The 20,400-nt window shown below is 39.6% G+C and overlaps 1 protein-coding gene across 1 annotated transcript; it reads right to left on the bottom strand.

Moving 5' to 3' along the window:
• Positions 1–8,538: 8,538 nt before the first annotated feature.
• Positions 8,539–16,857, bottom strand: fbxl22 (F-box and leucine-rich repeat protein 22). Its single transcript, XM_084396744.1, has 2 exons — positions 16,431–16,857; positions 8,539–9,122 (listed from the first exon to the last, which is right to left on the bottom strand). The coding sequence occupies exons 1-2, from the start codon at positions 16,763–16,765 to the stop codon at positions 8,774–8,776; spliced, it is 684 nt and encodes a 227-aa protein (XP_084252870.1). The 5' UTR covers positions 16,766–16,857; the 3' UTR covers positions 8,539–8,773.
• Between the last annotated feature and the right edge of the window lie 3,543 nt (positions 16,858–20,400).

Genomic DNA, 20,400 nt, shown 5'->3' with positions numbered 1-20,400 from the left:
TTCATCTGAAACGTATGAATGAGGTCGTACGAATTCATACCATTTCAATTTGCCAAAATGTTATGAATTGTCATTAGATTGTGAGGACTTACGCACAATAACACCCACTATGCAATCAACACTCGGTGTATAAAATTAAGTCCTGTCCTGCTTTTTTTCTCCCCACAAATGTATATGTTTCACATGGAAATGCATCATTCGTTTGCACAATTTACACTGGGGAAACTGCATTGAAATGCCTGTGACGAGGCTCAGACTTACAGTAACATTAACAGGACCTAGGGCTGGGCGATATGGCTGAAAACTGTATCACGATATAAGTGTTTCATATCGGTCGATATCGATAATTATTGATATTTTTTATGACATATTTAAAATAAGGACCAGTCCAGGAGACAAATACATTACATTTAAAGATTTTTTATTTTAAACTTTCTGATTATAATCCCATCAGTTATAAAGGCAGAAATGCCAACACGACCATGGAAAACACTCACTCAAATAATTAGTCTAAAATCTGAATGAACACTTAACAATTATCTCTTAACATTAAGGTGCAAAATTAAAGAATACGTAAGAAATGTTTTATAAAGGGGTGGGCGATATGGCAAACATATAATATTAAGATTTTTTTTTCAGGAAAATCACGATTAATGATTTTATCACGATTCTTTTTTATGTTGGTTTTACTATTTTGTGGCTGTTTTTAAAATATGGACATTAGTTTGGCTGTAATGCTCAAAGCCTTAGGTAACAAAATGTAAAATAAAAAAGAATGGCAGACAGGGGCGAAGATAAAAAAGTTCTCATTATGTTCTTTGTTATTAAATATTAAGATCAAAGATGCACATTACACGTACACACAACCTAATATACAGATTAAATAAACAGTGCTTTATGTTTTCAGCTACAGTAGGTGTATTTAACAGTAGCATTGAAGAAAGTAATTAAATGAACAAATATGAAAATAAAACAAAACAGACTTCACTGTATAAATTATACATTGATACTTATTAAAGCTACTATTAAAGTTATCAGTCAAGAGCAGTGAATGATTTTCTCTTTGTATTTTGTTGTTTTATTAACATTAAAGGGAGAGCTATGTTTACTGTTTGATAGCCACATTCTTCAAAATATTAATATTTGAAAATATAAGAAGGAAATTAATACAGGTTTGGAACAACATTAGAGTGCGTAAATAATGAAAGAATTTTTATTTTTGGGTGAACTATCCCTTTAAGGACAAGCGGCAGCGTGTTTACTATTACTATACTGTCTCTTTAAGAGCTGCGCGCGACGCGTCTAATATACACGCATTTGACAAGCAGATTTTCTCTCAATTTTCTCAAGTTTGCTTTCACTTTAGACATATCCGACTAGTTTATGTAAACCTTGTGTGTATATAACAGTATTAGCACAATAAGACTCGAAATATAGTCCAGTATCCAGGCGCTGGTAGACCGAGTGCATGTGAGCTTCACATGTACGCGCTGAGAAACGCACACGTTAAAACAGCTCATAAGCACGCGAATAACAGAGAAACTGACGATGGTCTTGCATAATTTGCAGACGACATGGTCTGACTACGGTCAGACTTGAAGTCAGGCGAGCTGACTTTTCCTGTTTTATCAACAATCGCTGTATCACTACACGCCGGTTCTGTTACTGAAGAATCCAACACGAGACAACAATATTGCGCAACCATACTGACTGGCTGTTGCGTGTCACCCCCTACGTTGCAAGGTTACCAGAGAGTTGAGTGCCTTGTTCATGCAACCAAATTTGCTTTCGCAACCTCTGGTTTCATCCGACGAAGAAAAAAAAAAATTATCGAACGTTTTATCGAACGCATTTTTTATTGATATTGATTACGTGTCTATCGCGATACATATCGTTATCGTTTTATCGCCCAGCCCTAACAGGACCATACACAAATTTAGTAAACATGACCATAAACACAAAGTTGAGAGCACTGGGATGTTAAACTGACGTGCTATATCGTAGTCAAAACAATAAAACGTAGGCAGAATAATAAATACAAATAAGTAGCAGTAACAAATAGTAAAAAAGTTGTAAGAGTAGTAAGTAGTCCTGGTAGAAGTGGCAGTAAAAAGTGTTTATGGAAGTAAATTAGGTTGCACATGCTGTTTCATGTGGACTTTAATAGTAAGAACTTTCATTGGTTTCTTCTCATGACTCTTTACCAGGTGATTTATGTGCACAGAGAGATAAAAGAAATATCTAAGTAAATATCTTAATCCATATAGATTACTCTGTAGCCAATAAATTTCCTCAGAAGTTCCACCGGACAAAGGAGAAGTGTCTGTGAAACTCTTGTTATGTTTTTATTGGCCAACGAAAAAACCTGCATAGAGCTAACGTGGAATGCATCTTTAAGGACAGAGAGACGCCTGTTTGATTTACATCGGTTTTCCTCGACTAAAATGGAAAAGAAGGCAGATCAGGCAAAAGTGTGTGTGTGTGTGTGTGTGTGTGTGTGTGTGGGGGGGGGGGGGTGGGGGGGCATTCGGGGGGAACAGCTGGCACTGTGATTCTCTTTGATGTTTTCAAATAAATGAGAATCCTTGAAACCTGAATGTTGCACATTAAACACCTTTTTCAACTCTGTAGCTTTCAGAGAAGGTCATCTCAGTTCATGTGGTACTAAAACGCTCAACACCAACCCACGGCCTCCAGACTCCAGACATAACGCATGAAATAAGTCATAGTCTGCCACTTAACTGTCACACTTTTACCAACAAAAAAAGCCATAACTAAACAAGTAAAAGACATTTGGAGGCTAACACTACAAATAGCAAAGCTGCTGAGTGCTGTGTTGGGCAGTGTATAATATTGTGGAGTAAACTTAAGCAAGCGTTTGCTCCATTATGTGAAATTATAAAGCTCTGTTTGTTATACGCGTCTCTCCGCACACATTTCACAAGCATCCTTATGTAATGTCCTCACAAGGTCTACTGCCCGATCTCAACCTATCACAAAGACAAACCACGTTGCAAACATATGCACTAAATGAAGAAACAAATGGATAAAGTACATTTTTAAGAAAGTCTGCAATTTTGTAATGTTTTTTATCACAATCTAATGTAGGCTTTGCAAAGGGACAGATAACAACTATATATGACCCTACGCTAATGTGGCTTTTCATTTCACATGCCGATTAAGCATCCTGTTTAATGACAGTTTAATTCTTAATATTTTATTGTTTTTGAAAAAAAGATATGACTAAATGTGTGGGGAAGTTTTTGCAAAAATGTCCATATTGTCAATTGTGTATGTATGAAGCACAGCTCACACAGAAGTCACTTTCAAACCAAGCAGCTTTCTGTCAACTTGATGCAAAATCTGTGTGGAAAATCTTTAGCACTTTAGTAAAGTGCAATAGATTCCTATTGAAACGACTTAAACGAGATTCACTGGTATAAAAAAATATATAAAATAAAATAAAATAAAAAATAAATAAATAGAATAAAATAAAATGTACAATATGACAATTTGAATGTAGATCCTTCAGGCACAGCAGCTAAAAATACATCTCACATTTTATGAATCCCTACAGACCTGCTAAATCCCTGGTAATGTGCATTGCAGGACATGAGAGATGCAGTAGGAGTGGCTATGGATGTGCGCTGGGGTCTAAAAGAGAAGCCAGCGCACCAGCAACCATTCCTGGATGACATAAATCAACTCCCCCTCCCCTTCTTTTCCGCTCAGCCTGTGAATTTCACTACAACGTGACTTCCCTCCCACAGTTTTTACGAAACAGCTCGTGGCCTGAGCTGCCTTTGCATTCCTCCACCCAGAGGGAGAGAAAGAGAAGGAAAGAGACTGCATGTTGTACATGTATGTGCAGATCTTATGTCACAACTTGCCCATGTGCTTCAGTCAAACCAATAAACATCCAGTAGAATTTATTACCCTCTGCAGCTTGTTTTATCACTTTCCTCATAACCTTACGTTCGGTTTATATGGCATATGAGGACTAGCAAGCGAGGACAGGCATATGTACAACATGTGATGTTCTTTCAGAAATGAGGAGATGTCTGGGTGGTGCTTTGGGTCTATACGCAAACATACATCACAGGCCAAAAACGTGAGGGAATGGAATTCACCCGAGACATTGCATAAATGTCACTTCTTACAGTGACCAGTCTTTCTGGTTTCCCATCAAATGCATACTTTTCTGGCTTACATATACACAGCTGTTGGTCAAGAACTGTTTAGAACTGACACGTGGAGACTCTTAGGTTGATGCAGACTAATAATTAATTTCTATATGCAGCCTGAAGGAAACTGGCTCTTATAGGGTCTTAAGGATCTGGCTCAACCTCATAATCCCACATGAACGATTGCATCTGGAAAAAACGGCTGTGGTGCATTTTAAGCAATTTGCTTTGAAGTTTATCTAAATTGCTGTAAGGTATTGAAGTTCTTGATCTGAGAACAAACTGTGGTTTGGACTTTTGTTTGATAAAAATCCTTTGTATTTTGACAAGAAATAGGTGCGTCCATATAACTATTTAAAGTAACTTTTTAAACGTATAACTGTACAAAGAAACAAGAAAAAGTCTTGCATAGTGCTGTATCGTGCAAAATGAGAATTATTCGGATTTATTGAGCATTTCCTATGAATTCATTAGAGATTCCAGCGTATTGAGATTTGGGACATTTCGGGCTTACGTTCGAAAGAAGGTTGTATGGATTGAGACAACCTTCGGACTGAAACGTTAGTGTCTCAATACCTTATTTTCTCTAACAACCTTTATACAAATGCCTGATGTCCTTAAGAGAAAATGTACGGTCTTTTGAACTTCATCACACATTATTAAACACATTAAAGATGGCATTCAAACAAAGTTGTGGGAGTTGGAAGCATACTGTGATATTTTTGTCAGCTATTTTCTTGAAGGTCGTAAAAAAGGCACTGTATAAAGACAGCAATGTTACAAACATACGAACTACGGGTATTTGTAAGGATGTTGTCAAAGATGGCAGCGTAGTAAGACAAACCTTTTGGTCTTATACAAACTTGATCAGGCAACGTATTTAGGAAACAAGATTTCAGTTTTTTTAACTTCAGGCATTCATACAGAAAGCATGGTGTAATAAACAACAACATATTGATACAGCAACCTTCAGGCTCACAATCTTCATCAGGCATTCATAAGAATGTTGCATAAGACAGCAACATATTGAGACAGCTACATTTTGAAGGTCCTTGTTGTCTCAATAAATATACGTATGAATATATAAACTTTATGTCTGCCATTACCAATGTCTAACTCACCTGCCATTACAGTAAGCTTTCTCATACTGAAAAAAAAAATTAAACAGAACAAATAGTTCTTGTGATGTGAAGCATGTTTTATGACCTCCTCAGAGATTGTGTTTGCCCATAGTAGACTTCACAGATGAGATGCTTTACAACTGTAACCTCAGCAACACAAACCCGTGTAGCTTCAGGCAAATCACACACATTATAGGCCCATTGCTGTCTACAGCCAATCAACCTTAAAGTTGCCCATGGGTGTTAACTAGTTCTCAGTTTTGAGAAAAAGAAGGTCTGCACTCTGGCAATAACAACTTTTTACAGTTTCTTGGCTTCACTTGCTAATTGCTTAAATGTGATCGTGCATATAAATAGTGGCTAATGTTTTCAGCCTTTCTAAATCTGTTGGCTGGATCCTTGATGTTATCAAACGCTAACTGGATTGCATAACCACTTGGAGTGGATTGACATCCACAACAAAGAAATACCTGATTTAGGCAATCACAGCATGTTGACCATGTTTTGCGGCTCATTTAACCTCTCAAAGTCTTACGAAATATCACAGTGCTTGATTTCATGAGGCCCGGGACAATAGTTTTATGGGTGAACCGTAAGTCACAGGCCCTCGTCGTCATCCTCCACCGATGATTATGGTCATGGGAATTATTGTAAAGTATTGATTGATTACAACGATAACTGATTTTTTTTCCATCTTCAGACATTTACTTATGTAACTTGACAAGTACAAAACATAGAGCGAGAGTTGGAAAGATATACTGATAACAAGAATGAGAGAGAAAGAAAAAATGATCCCAATATTATGTCACCCTCCAGCCTTCAATCCATTGCAGAGAACATCCTGTGGAGAAGGTTGGCTGTAAAACAAGGGACTTTCTGTTAAGACTCATTAAAAATGATTTTATCTCCAATAATATCACAGGCTAAGGACAGAATGTGTGATTGTTCTTCATACAGTCTTGATGAATGCCCTGAGGGTTTGAGGAAACTGTACTTGTGTTTGCTGGATTGCATGCACTTGAAAAAGGTCAAACAGGCACAAGATAGGAAGACCAAATTCTGTAACTCCAAGCGGCAAGAACAACTATTTTTGCCGCAATTACGATGCAAAATAGTGTGGTCACGTGGACAACACAGACACTGGCCAACCTACTTCCACACTCCACAGCTCTTACATAATGGCTTTCTAATCACAACGTTGGAAGACTTCCAACATGGCCTCAAATAACTCTGTGCAGGCATTAGGTCATAAATCTTTTCATCAACGGTTCATCAAGTTCTTACATCGAAGTGCATAGTCTTAATGTACAGGAATTAATAAGCAGTACAAAATAAAAAAAGTTTTTAAAAAAAGATACGAATAAAACAACGTTTTAGATCATTCTGCTAGAAAATACAGTAGTTGATATACACTCACCTAAAGGATTATTAGGAACACCATACTAATACTGTGTTTGACCCTCTTTCGCCTTCAGAACTGCCTTAATTCTACGTGGCATTGATTCATCAAGGTGCTGAAAGCATTCTTTAGAAATGTTGGCCCATATTGATAGGATAGCATCTTGCAGTTGATGGAGATTTGTGGGATGCACATCCAGGGCACGAAGCTCCCGTTCCACCACATCCCAAAGATGCTCTATTGGGTTGAGATCTGGTGACTGTGGGGGCCATTTTAGTACAGTGAACTCATTGTCATGTTCAAGAAACCAATTTGAAATGATTCGAGCTTTGTGACATGGTGCATTATCCTGCTGGAAGTAGCCATCAGAGGATGGGTACATGGTGGTCATAAAGGGATGGACATGGTCAGAAACAATGCTCAGGTAGGCCGTGGCATTTAAACGATGCCCAATTGGCACTAAGGGGCCTAAAGTGTGCCAAGAAAACATCCCCCACACCATTACACCACCACCACCAGCCTGCACAGTGGTAACAAGGCATGATGGATCCATGTTCTCATTCTGTTTACGCCAAATTCTGACTCTACCATCTGAATGTCTCAACAGAAATTGAGACTCATCAGACCAGGCAACATTTTTCCAGTCTTCAACTGTCCAATTTTGGTGAGCTCGTGCAAATTGTAGCCTCTTTTTCCTATTTGTAGTGGAGATGAGTGGTACCCGGTGGGGTCTTCTGCTGTTGTAGCCCATCCGCCTCAAGGTTGTGCGTGTTGTGGCTTCACAAATGCTTTGCTGCATACCTCGGTTGTAACGAGTGGTTATTTCAGTCAAAGTTGCTCTTCTATCAGCTTGAATCAGTCGGCCCATTCTCCTCTGACCTCTAGCATCAACAAGGCATTTTCGCCCACAGGACTGCCGCATACTGGATGTTTTTCCCTTTTCACACCATTCTTTGTAAACCCTAGAAATGGTTGTGCGTGAAAATCCCAGTAACTGAGCAGATTGTGAAATACTCAGACCGGCCCGTCTGGCACCAACAACCATGCCACGCTCAAAATTGCTTAAATCACCTTTCTTTCCCATTCTGACATTCAGTTTGGAGTTCAGGAGATTGTCTTGACCAGGACCACACCCCTAAATGCATTGAAGCAACTGCCATGTGATTGGTTGATTAGATAATTGCATTAATGAGAAATTGAACAGGTGTTCCTAATAATCCTTTAGGTGAGTGTATGTAAACTGAAGTTTGGTCTCTATGGGCAGCCATATATACCGCGTGTTTTGGTATGGCTGAAATGCTGTGTTGATCAATCAGCAACCAGGACTGGAACGGTTTTCTAATATAAGATAAATTAATTTGCATAATGAAAGTTTTATAGGAGCAATATGGCATTCAAGGCCATGGTGTATTGTGAAAATAGCCCTAGTTCCTAACATGATATGATTCACAATATGACTATATTCACAATATAATACAGCCTCACACACCTTATTGCTTAATAAAAAGTCATGAAGCAAGGCTGTAAACCTGTGCTCGGTCAAATATTGTTCTTGCATAACTAGGAGGAAGTCCAAAACCCACAATGAGAATAACCAACTATGACTTGTTCCAGAACAAACCTTGATTATGCAAGCAAAAACAAGCTGTGCTTTTAAGAAATGCTGCAAATGTTTTATAATCAAAACCTAAGATTTGGTTGAAATGTGTGGATTGGGCCACTGCCTTGCATATTGAATATTTAGTCTTTGTACTGTGTACTTGACCGGGGAGTCATTTCATGGAGCCAAATGGACAAACAAACAAATGAAAAACAACCCATGACAGCAAAGGTAAAAAAAAAAAAAATTAGTTTGAAATGAGAATGCTGATCAAATAAACACAGAAAATTCAAATGAAACAAAACCTGTGTCACAGAAACTTTTGAAATGGCAAAATAAGGAATTACAAGAGAAACCCCAAGTGTAAATTCAATATCACTAGTGAGATAAAAAATAAAACATTTGTAATAGTACTGGGCAATGTTGTGAACCTCAATTTGACATGAAGTCTCTAGGTAGCTTCTAGCTGTCAGGAGAAGATCAAGAACTTCTGCAGAGCTCTCCTGATCTGTGTTTTCTCCTCAGGCTTGCTGTCTGGAATCATATCTGCACTGTGTAATGCGCTCAGGTGCACTTCTGGTCTCTTGTCTCTGACGACCTGCAGCCCTGCCTGGGTCACGTTCCGGCAGAAGTCCACCCTCACCTCTGTGAGACTTTTACCGTGGTCCACCACAGCCTGGAGGACGGAGTCAGTCATCCGAGCGCAGTTTTCTAGACTAAGGCTATCTAGCCTCCTGCAGCTTTGTAGCACGTCGATGACATTGTGATCCGTAATGTGTCCGCATCCAGACAGAGTCAGCGAGACTAGATTCGGACACCTAAAGAAACAAGAAGCAGAATTTCTCATGCTATATGACAGAAATAACAAGTAATATTTATGATTTGATAATAATACAAAAGAGCGATATGCGGCGCATACATGTGTGCTTGCTATTTGTCTGGAAAAATTGATTTGAATAGTGAATTATCGAGTAACGAACAAGTGTCCGTTAAAGTTTGTAATTTCTGTGCTGCTATTTTTCAAACAGGGCTGCGTTCAGCCCCGACAAAACGTTGCACAACGTTTTTTAAACAGAAACGGTGATGCGTTTAACACACTGTTCTGATGACGCAAGAGTTGCAACTATGGCAGCTGAGAAGGCCATTCTTTGTGTTCTTTGTGAAGAATTTTCGGAGCCTGATGAAGTCGGTATAAATATGTGTTTAATACTACAAAATATGCCCGATGTTACAGTTACTGCACTTGCCACCCAGAACAAAAGAGAACATCCCAATCGAGTGAAGGGATTGCTGAAACTGAAATGGAAGCACACATCTTACCTAATTCAGACTAAAACATCTATTTAGCCTCACATACTGACTTTATTTGTAGTTCATACTGTTTTAATACCCTGTATTTTCTTTCTCATTTTTAGGAAAAGCACTTAATTACCATTGTTTATTTCTATACCTGTCATACACTTGCAATGAAGCTAAAAATATAAACAACTACATCATTGTTGATATCCTATATTTTTACAATAAAACTTACGACAAACATGTCTTCTAATATCCTCAGTTGTTGCGCATACCGAGCTGCATCGAACACATTTGTAAATTACTTTCCTTGAACCCATTGTGCGAGTTCACTTTAATACCGCATGCTTTATATACATGTTGCTGCTGATTGGACTGCAGTTCTGACACACCCACCAAACAAGAGAAAACGTATCTCAGACCTCGTTGCACACCGGTGCACGCCGTTTCCAGGAAACATGACATTCAACCCGGAAACCGTAGCAAAACGTTGCACACCATTTTGAACTTGAACGTGCACCAGGTTTCCCTAAACACTCCCCTTGTATGTGACTGGTCAATTAAACTGATAGCCCCCCTCCCAAACTCATGCTATTGGTTGATCCCGTGTTGCTATGCCGGCTGGTCGGGATTTTCAAACAAATAGCAACGTTTTGAAAGCACCACAAAGACTGTGGGATTCAACATACAAATGAATATTCCAGTGGTCTCTGCATATTATACTAGGATAGAAGAAAGTAATTAAAGAAAACATTGTGTGTCATAGAACTTAAGTAAATTAATAATTTGCTACGCTCATATTAGAAGCGCCAAAACCATTCAAACGTTTTCTGAACGATCCCCTGTCATGCCATTGGTAAAACAAAAACTTAGCTCCGCCCTCAAATCACCCCATTGGTTGAGTCAGTGTTGCCATGTCATGCTCAAAAGAAATGCTGTAAAAACGCCAGAGGATTCAACAATGATTAACTTACACTGGTACACTGCACATTACAGTTGGATAGAAAAAAGTAATTTAACAAAAAACTTGGATAGAAGAAAGTCATTTAACGAAAAAAGCTGCATTGTGTGGTACAGAACTTAAGAAAATGATTGATCTACTTCAGTGTTCTTCAACCCTGCTCCTGAAGGACCCCCAGCACTGCACGTTTTCTTTGTCTCCCTAATCAAACACACCTGATTCAATTCATCAGCTCATTATCACATGGGTTAATGAGCTGATGAGTTGAATCAGGTGTGTTTGATTAGGGAGACAAAGAAAACGTGCAGTGTTGGGGGTCCTTCAGGAGCAGGGTTGAAGAAAACTGATCTAATTGGTTAAGATCTTATTAATTGCAAAGCATTATAAATAAAATCAACAGCATTCAAACAGGTTTCCTGAATGCTCCCCCATCTGCCATTGGTCAAACAAACAGATAGCTCCGCCCCAAAACTCACCCCATTAGTTGAGCCAGTGTTGCCGTGTCAGGCTGGTCGGAATTCTCTGTTACTGTTTTGAAAACAGAGACAGAATACTTTTTTGGGGGGGGGTGGGGGATTAGTTAAACATCTTAGTTAGTATTGCCATATTAATCATCTCAGCATGTCTTGACGTATTAATCTGGAATCAAAGAAAGTATTTTCTTTCTTTTTTTTAAAGACAGCTTTAAGTGACTAGACAGTGAGAAATATGATATGAATTTCACAAATGTAAACAGCCGCCAAAGATTAACTGGCTGGAAAACGCACTAGTTTACTGCATTGTGAATGCTTTTTATTCCTCGGGGGACACATGAAGTAGTAGACTGTATAATAAACATGCCATGCTGTCAAAAACTGTAACTCAAAACTGTTTAGGCAGTCATTTATGTGGCCCCACCAGGCATTTGCATGGTATTATACCAAGCATACCTGTAGCATAACAAAAACCATTCCCCAAGTCAGTGTTTGCGGCATCAGCTGTTTTTGCCACATAAACACAGCTGGTGCTCTTGTAAAATCGCACCAGCTGAAAGCAGAGCCATTTCCCATGCCCACACCAGTGAGCTCGGGCAACAGGAACCTTCTGTACTGGCTTCTGGAGAGTGGCCCTTCTGTGTGTCCGTGTTTCTCCTCTGCTGCAGCCTGCTGGTGGACTCACACTGGGTCAACACTCACACACGCTCACATGGAGCGAGTTAATGGCTGTAGCTTTGAGATGTCATTCACGTTTACTGATGCAGATTATATAAACTCTTACATAATCTTACCATTTAACCACATGTGAGACCGGCACATTCCAGCCGCCTGTAAGTGTAATGCCCCAATAACCCTGGCCATGGGGCAGATCTCACGCTACACGTGCCATTGCTTTCATCATCACAGACGGCCATCTGTGACACAGACGGTCTGATAAAGGGATCAACGGGAGAGGAAGGATGAGACAGGCTCACAAGAATTCGAAGCCTCAGGGATCGGTTGGTTTGACAGTTTCTGCTGGAGCAGCTTTCAGCCATTGTGTTTGAGCGGGAGGAGTTTTCAGAGCTGGCCAGATGAAGTAAACACACTAGATAAATGCGTCGCATCATCTCCGGTTACATAAGCACGTCTTCCTCTCGTGGCTCCGCCCCTTCTCTTGTGCAGATGTTTAGTTTGTTTTGTTTTTTTTAAGCACAGATTTCCATCAAACACGCTGTTGTTGTTTTGTAATGAAAAATTAACAAAGACTCAACTAAGTCTTATTTTACTTTGCTTCTGAGAATGAGGCTGGGTGTGAAGGTTTCTCCATGAGGATGTGGCCTCTATATACATCCCACACGTGGCAGGACGTACGCGTATGATGATTTACCAGGAATTCAATCTAATGCTTTTTCTTTGAACTCAAAGAGTCATCACAGTGACAGTGGTCTTCCTATAGGCTAATGTCTCCCTCGGGACACTCTGGAGGGTGTGTCTAGGGCCAAAGGACTGAGTCTAGAGACTTATTTTCCCTGAAGCGGCAATAATGATCGGTCTGCGCCAAGAACATCAACAGAAAAAGTCTCACACAGCACGTGGATGTGGTCAGATGTAGTTACGTTCTTTGTTTTCTTTCATTTTTCATTTCTATTAGCCTGTTTGGATAAATGGTGTTATTCATCATGTGCAATATCCATAACAAATTATTTGTTGTGGAGCCAAAGGTCTAAGCCATCAAATCGTTGAATCGATTTTTTTTTAGTGCCATTTAATTTAATTTTTGGCCATGAAAATTTCTGAATTCGGTTCTGAATTTTAGTGGAGAGCAACAGTAAGTTGCACTAGGTGTTCAAGAAAGAGAAAGAAAGCAATGTTTTATTTGAAGAATAAAACTAGATCCCTACTTGAACTTAATGACACCAAGACTTCCTATTCCCTAGGCACTGTTTTATAAAAATATCCTGCAGCTGAAATATATTGCCACAATGGCGTCAGTCAGTCAGTGTGTGTGTGTGTGTGTGTGTGTGTGTCTTTGAGGAAAGTGAGCGAGACACACACACGTGCACACACAGTGCACAGTGACGCACATGTGCATTCCACCCTCATCAACAAAGAACTGATTGTAGGCTCCACCTGCCAATGCAAATCATGAGAGGAGAGCGCACAAGGGAGGGACTTCTTTCTGCTTCTCTCCAATTTCATCATGTGTTGCTCTTTCTCTGGTCAAGGGACAACCATCATTATGCTGATGAACCCCTAATGTAAAATCTTTTTCTTTTCTTTTTTTTTAACCCCTAAAGAATCCTCTCAAGAACCCTCAACAACCATCTTGAGTTGCATTGGATCTTTGGAGAATTGTGTTCCCTGATGTCATAAGAGAACCTTAGAATGATCTGGTTCTTGTGTTCTAATTATTTAGACAGACCAAAAAGTAACATGCTGATCTGAAGAACCTATAATGAACATCAAGAACTTAATCATCAAAAAGTAACCGTATAGCCAACTCAAGAACCCTACTGATTTCACCATGTGTCATTCCATAAATCTCTGGTCAATATACATCCATATTCACACTTGTCTTACATTCTTAAAAATAAAGGAAGAACTAAATAACCTAGAAACCTGAGACTGACCTGAGGAACCTATAATGTAACATAAAATAATAATTAAAGTCGGTTTAACATGGCTACACCGTGTTATCCTCGTTTTAAAATTTGCACCCTGTTGACTTCAATGGGGCAAGTTTTAAACCTGCTTTTAGCCTTTTAACATCCTTGATGTGTCATTACAAGTGCACAGGTCATGTGAGTGATTCCTTCGGAGTGAACGCGGGTGAATCTGTCGAGGTTTAGTACCTATGATCACGCGCGTGAACTCGACAATCGACTACTGTGGACTTCGACCGAAAACAGGATGTAAATACAGGTATGTGCGCTGGCTGAATAAACATCATTTTTTATATATTTCTTTCACATCTACTGCAGTCAGATTCACTCGTGTTCACTCCGAAGGAATCACTCACATGACCTGTGCACTTGTAATGACACATCAAGGATGTTAAGAGGCTAAAAGCAGGTTTAAAACTTGCCCCATTGAAGTCAACAGGGTGCAAATTTTAAAAAGAGGATAACTCGGTGTAGGCAACACCGATTTTTATCGTTGTTCTCTGTACTGACAGCACTCCAAATGTACAAAAAAATTAGCTCAATGTTAAAATTGACCGGAGTTCTCCTTTAACAGAAAGAAAGAAAATCTTTAATCAAATCTGGAATGGCGTTTCTTGTTTGATGGCATTTTCTCATGTTTCTTGTTAAAAACTCCCCTCCAACCATCAGTCTGCCATGAGCAAGGGATGGAGAGGAGGAGCACTAAAATAATACCCCACCCAACACTGAAGTAAAGTCAGTTGCAACTTCCAGTTCACACTGACTTTGACCTCCAAAAAAACTTTAACAACCACCTTGAGTTGACTAAATGGTTCTTCAGAAATTAAAGAGTTATTGATGTTTCATAACACATTCTTCAGATCAGTAAAGGCAAAGTTTGGCTCTTTTTCTGAGGGCAATGCAGAGAATTACTGAAGAACCTTTTTTTAAGAGCTCTGCCAAATCACAGTTTCTTTTTCTTTTTTTCTCGTAAGTGAGTTTACAGTGCAAAACAGCAGCGGGAGAAACCGCAGAGCTCCATCATGTCTCCCGTTATTATTGGCTGCCTGGAAGAGGCTGTACAGATCTGCCCTTAAAACTCCAGAGGGTAATTCAGCTGTGCACTGCATGCTACACCGCAGACCTCGTGTCATTCAAAACTTGAGGCAAACTACATTCCCAGCCTCAGCACGCTTCGAACGCAAGCCGCATCTATCGGTGGAAGACTGTGATGACGTGCATGCTTGAGGCTAAAATGTGTTTATGATGAACTTTTAAGGAATGAAGGTTTGAGTAGATCCCCATTAGTCAGACACTGGTGGAGTTAAATAGCTACGGGAGGAACATTCATGCTGAAGTAATTTCAAGCTTTCCTCCATTGATGTCTGTTCCTTGAAAAATATCACGCTACGTCCTAATGTATCTGCGATCCTCAAAAACAAGTTTCTGAACGTTCTGTACTCATGTAAATCTTTTCAACCCATAACAGAGCCTGGTGAATAAGTAATTTGCTGCAACACACAAGAAAGTGGGCCAGTGTTGTGTTCTATTCTTCCATACATTGAGTGACAGTCCCACAGCTCCCTGTTGACTGAGGGCCTGCGGTGTGCCTGTAGCTGTGGAGTGATGGGCCAGTTGTTGCAGGCAATGCGTGAAATTTTCCAGTTGGTGTCTTTGTTTCCATTTAGAATCTTTTATGTAGAGATTTTATTTATTTATTTAAGCCAGCACCTTTATTTAAGCCAAATTTATTAAGCACCTTCGTAAACCAGATTAATTCATAAACATTGAGTTGTGATTTGTTTTAAAATAGTTTCAAGATTTTGCGACTTGACAGATTTTGCGAGAACTAACTCTTCATCATTTACTCCCTCATGCTTTAAGCCTGTATGACTCACTTTCATCTGTGGAACAGAAGTTGATATTTTAAAGAATGTTCATTCTGCTCTTTTCCTATACACCAAAAGTAGTATGAAGTCTGAAGGAACAGAACAAAATCAGCATGACAGCGTTTGTCTTTTCTTTTCTATTGTGAGCAAAGCGGCTTCTTGAATGAGAAAGAAAATGTAGGGCATGACTTGATTTTGTCCATCTGGAATTGATTGGATCGTAATTTTGCTAATTTCTGCAATCTCATGTAAAGTGATAGAAGTGATGATGTTGTGAGAGTGAGGGGATGATTTTGATTAAAAATATGCGCACAGATAAATCATTCATAATAAACACTGCAACATTCCGTTAAAAAAAGAAAGAATTGTAGGCTTCGATTTTATGCTGACTTTACTGACAATTTTCCCTCCACCACAGCTTTCAAATCTCATTTGCGCTTGTGCATATCAAACTTGACAAGTCATGATAGGGTATGAAACAAAAATCAGATGTGATTTGGTGTCACTGATGTAAAACTTGTCTTTATGCACTAAGTTTGAATATATGCAAGTGCAAATGAGATTTAAGCGAAAACGACTAAAATGTTGGTCTGTTCGACACACAAATCTATCATATTGCTTTTGTATGGACAACATTTACATTAATAATAGTGTATTGTGTTTTTTGCACGATTTGGAGCTTGACAGAGCTCTGCATATTCTTCTTCAAATGTTTGGAATAACATGAGGATGAGTAAACGATCACGGTAACTTCATTTTGGAGTCCTTACTTTTAAGGTTACTTCATCTGTCTAAATATATCACGGCAGAACATCTGCCTGTCCGAGATCAAGCCAACGACAAAATGAATGTTGATGCCAAGACAAACAGAAACACTCACATGTGGCAAACACGCTCCAGGAAGTCACTGACAAGGCTCTCGTGCTTTCTGCAGAGGTCTCTCTGGAACGTGGTCTTCATCCAGTCCTCGATGTTGCACACTTTGACCCTGCTCGAGTGCCAGCATACAGCCAGGTACCTTAGCGAAGAGCTCAGAACAAAGTTGTCCCTCCTTAACTCGCATGGAGACCTGAAGTGAAGTAGCGTCCACAGTTGCGGGTCCAGGAAGACCTGTCTTAGTCGTACGCAAGTCAGGGACAGGCTGCGGCGACTGTCCTTGTCTAGGTACGAAAAAAGGTGTAGCAAACACTCCTGATCTAGTTCTGTGAGATGCATAGCAAGACTGAAGACAATAACAGGCCTGCTAACAACCACAAAGCAACGAGACAACGACGAGTCTTGTGTGGCCTGGATTTGTGATTCTCCCCCAGACTGTAATCTAACTGAGGTCTTGCACATATAAGGTCGTAAGGAATGGGGGTTATTTTGGGAAGACCGCTACAGGCACGGTCAAAAATGGAAATGTGTGAGGCACATGGACCCTCCCGGTCCATCTGTCTCTGACGCCTGGACAGGAGGCAGTGTCAGGGACGTTAAGAGTGTGGCTGCTTCTGTTTATCACTTGCAAGAGTCTTCATTCAGCGCCTTGCATCTTTGGGGATGGGGGATGGCGAGACACTCTTCTACACCGAGACCCTGTTTACTCATGGTTTTGCTTGCATTTTGGTTGATAAAAGACGACACACTAGGGCATATTTACATGACAAAGATGTACTAAAAACAGAAAAGTTATTCCTTCGCGTTTTTCATATACAGGCGACAATGTTGTCAAATCGATCCCCGTTCGCACGGATCCGCGAAAATGACTAAAATCGCTGTATTATTCATGCCAGGCCAGTAGTTGGCGATATCACTTTTGTAAAGAAACACTACACGCCTATAGACTTAATACGTAATACGCATGTGCATAACCGTTTTCACAAAATCACGTTTTTATAGTTTACACAGAGACGTTTTCAGGCCCCCAAAACGCCGTAGTGTAAATGAACAGCCAAAATGCAAAAAAAGTTTTCCGGTTTTAGTAGAAAACGGTTTCGTGTAAACGGCCCCTTAAGGTGGTCAAAGAAAACATTTGCCTATTTATCCTGTTACTCACTTGTGCTCGGGTCGACCAAAAACCAGGTATAAATGGGCCAGCGATTCTGAAAAGGTTTTTCCAGCAACTGGGATTTTGTAGACAAAAATGCCAAAAAAATAAGATGATAATGGAAAATAACAATGACTGGACTGGTATCAAGACCAAGGCGCTACTGGCTATCCATGCAGACACCGAAATTATCTGTCAGGTTAGCGGTATCATATGAAAATGTTTTTAAAACTAAAGAAGCAGGGTTTCTCGAGAGGAACTTATTTTGCTACGACATGCTTTTGATAGTTATGGAGAGACAGGATGTGATCGGAGAGAAGCAAGGGGAAAAGGATCGGGACATATTTTGACTTGAACTCAAATGTCCCTGAAGCAATGTGTCAGAGCGCAACCCACAAGACTAAAGGTACATTTACACAACAACGAAATGCTTAAAACTGAAAACTTTTTCCTTTGAGTTTTCCGCATACAGACGACACCATTGTCAAAACGAACCCCATTCACACTGATCCACGAAAACGATGAACGGCCAAAACGCATAAAGTTTTGTAAACCAACCCATAGACTCCAGAATTGCATTCCGTTTCCATCTTGCATTTACACAAAATCTCCAGAATTTGAATGAATTACGTTTGTAAGTCGCCTTGTTTTCAATTTTTTCAGTCAGAAGTTCTAACATACCTGAATGAATGTGAATATATTTCTAACAATACTGCAGATAAAGTAATTTTGCGGCACCAAATGAAATGACAAAGATTACGATGCGCCTTGTCATCTGCCATTGGTCAGCCAAACAGATACCCACACCTATCTTACACCATTGGTTGAGACAAGATTGATGTGTCAGACTGGTCAGAAGCCTCAAATAAACAATGTTTAGGGGGGGGGGGGAGGAAGGCATTAGTTTTTGGCAACATGTCAAAAAGAAAGTACAGAGTGAGCTGCAGTCATGCACGTTTTGCGCGCACTGAACAAAGTGTACTTCTAAATTAGCAAGGCTAGCATTCCTGCCCCTTACTGGAATTATCTAGACGATATCTACTACACTTGATATGTCATTTGCCAATACCACCTGCCATCATTAGGTGAATCACAGAGGACCTGGCAAATCTTTTTCTAAGTAAAGTGCGATTTCAGTCTGTAACATTTGAGTCACTTTCAATGAGTCATCATGACATGCCACGAATGACGCAGTGGCACTTGATAACACAAGCAACGTGATCTTATTGGCAGCTGTGACCTAACGAGAGAGAGAGAGAGAGAGAGAGAGAGAGAGAGAGAGAGAGAGAGAGAGAGATGTTGTCCTTTCTAAAGTGTGACAGCTTCAGACACCTGTGAGCAGCTGTTCCTCACCTGTTCTTCGCTTGCACGTGGCGTGTGGGGAAGTCCCAGTGTGCGTGTGTCCCCGGGAGTGTGCGTGTGGGTGGCAACAATTGATAGAAGGAGTGAGGAGGAAGGAAAAGAAATACTCACAATGGGAACAATGCACACCCTCATACACTGTTGTTTTGGAGCGCTTTACGTCATTAAAAACCATCCAGCATTTACATTTCACAGTGGGTGACACTGTAAGTGGTCATTTGAAAAAAAGATTATTATAGAGCACTAGTGTACTTTCAACTATATTTCAAGCGAGGATATGGTGAAAGCTACTCCACCTGGAGCAATTACATGGGCAGAACAGGAAAGAAAAGCAATCCTGCACATTGTGAGAATCTGACTGAACACACACCCGTATGAAAGAACAGTGTGTACCAGAATCATTCAACCCAATGCGAGCAAATTCAAACCGAGTAACAGCATGTCCTTTTGTATACAAATTATGTAAGTTAACTAAACTTGAAAAGTTTCAAATGTTCTTCATTCCTGGTCACATACGCCCAGGTTAACATTGAGATCAATGGGTAGTTTATAATATATAAAAAATATATGTATTTTTAACCTAATATTTTATTATCAAATATATATTATTTTTATCATACATTTAAATATTAATATTATTTTACACACGCATGTCGTAGAATTGATTACACTGGAAAGGGATTGGCAATGCAAGACTTTGTATTTACGACATATATTTAAATATGGCGCATTTTTAGATTTACTTCCTCTAGAATTTTTATTTTTATTTTCATTATTAACAGATTATGATCTATTAATTTGTACCCTATTTGCCATGACTGATATGGAAGTGGGGCATAGCTAGTCCCAGCATAAGCCGACACACCCACGGACCATCTGACGCGTATTAGCACACAAAAAATGCCAAGCACTTCCTCTATTTGGCAAGCTATTCTGATTGGCTCGGTTCGCACAACTTCTGGAAACAAAATCATGTTAACAGAAGAATGAATCACTGGATTTCATCTTCACCCAGTCCTAAATAGTACCAAAATGAATGGTTGGTCCTTTTATATGTCAGTCAGAACCAGGGTTATAATATTTAAAGGGATAGTTCACTCAAATATGAAAATTCTGATGAATTACTCACCCTCATGTCGTCCAAACCCGTAAGACTTCCGTTTATCGTCAGAACACAAAGGAAAATCTTTTTGATGAAATCTGAGAGCTTTCTGTGCTCTCCAGACAGCTACGCAACGGACACTTTGACGCTTCAAAAAAGTTCATAGAGATCGTAAAATTGATCCATATAAGTTGAGCGGTTAAGTCCAAATTTTCCGACTTGATCGCTATATTTGATGAACTTATGTGCTTTTATTCACATATAAACATTCATTAACTAAAACGGAAAACAGAAGTTCAAGCATGTTCGCTTGAACCAATGAGGATCATTCTCGTGTTACGCAGCACGTTTGAGCTTCAA

The sequence above is a fragment of the Rutilus rutilus genome, assembly GCF_951802725.1.
Source record: "Rutilus rutilus genome assembly, chromosome: 23".
Taxonomy (NCBI): domain Eukaryota; kingdom Metazoa; phylum Chordata; class Actinopteri; order Cypriniformes; family Leuciscidae; genus Rutilus; species Rutilus rutilus.
The sequence above is the reverse complement of the archived record's forward strand: the minus strand, read 5'-3'. Positions and strand labels throughout refer to the sequence as shown.

Bases quoted from the DNA above. Each gene is read 5' to 3' on its own strand.
- fbxl22 (XM_084396744.1), bottom strand. From the start codon at position 16,765: ATGCATCTCACAGAACTAGATCAGGAGTGTTTGCTACACCTTTTTTCG. The intron at 9,123-16,430 runs GTGAGTGTTTCT...TTGTTTCTTTAG, and splicing joins CTGGAGCGTGTTTGCCACAT to GTGTCCGAATCTAGTCTCGC.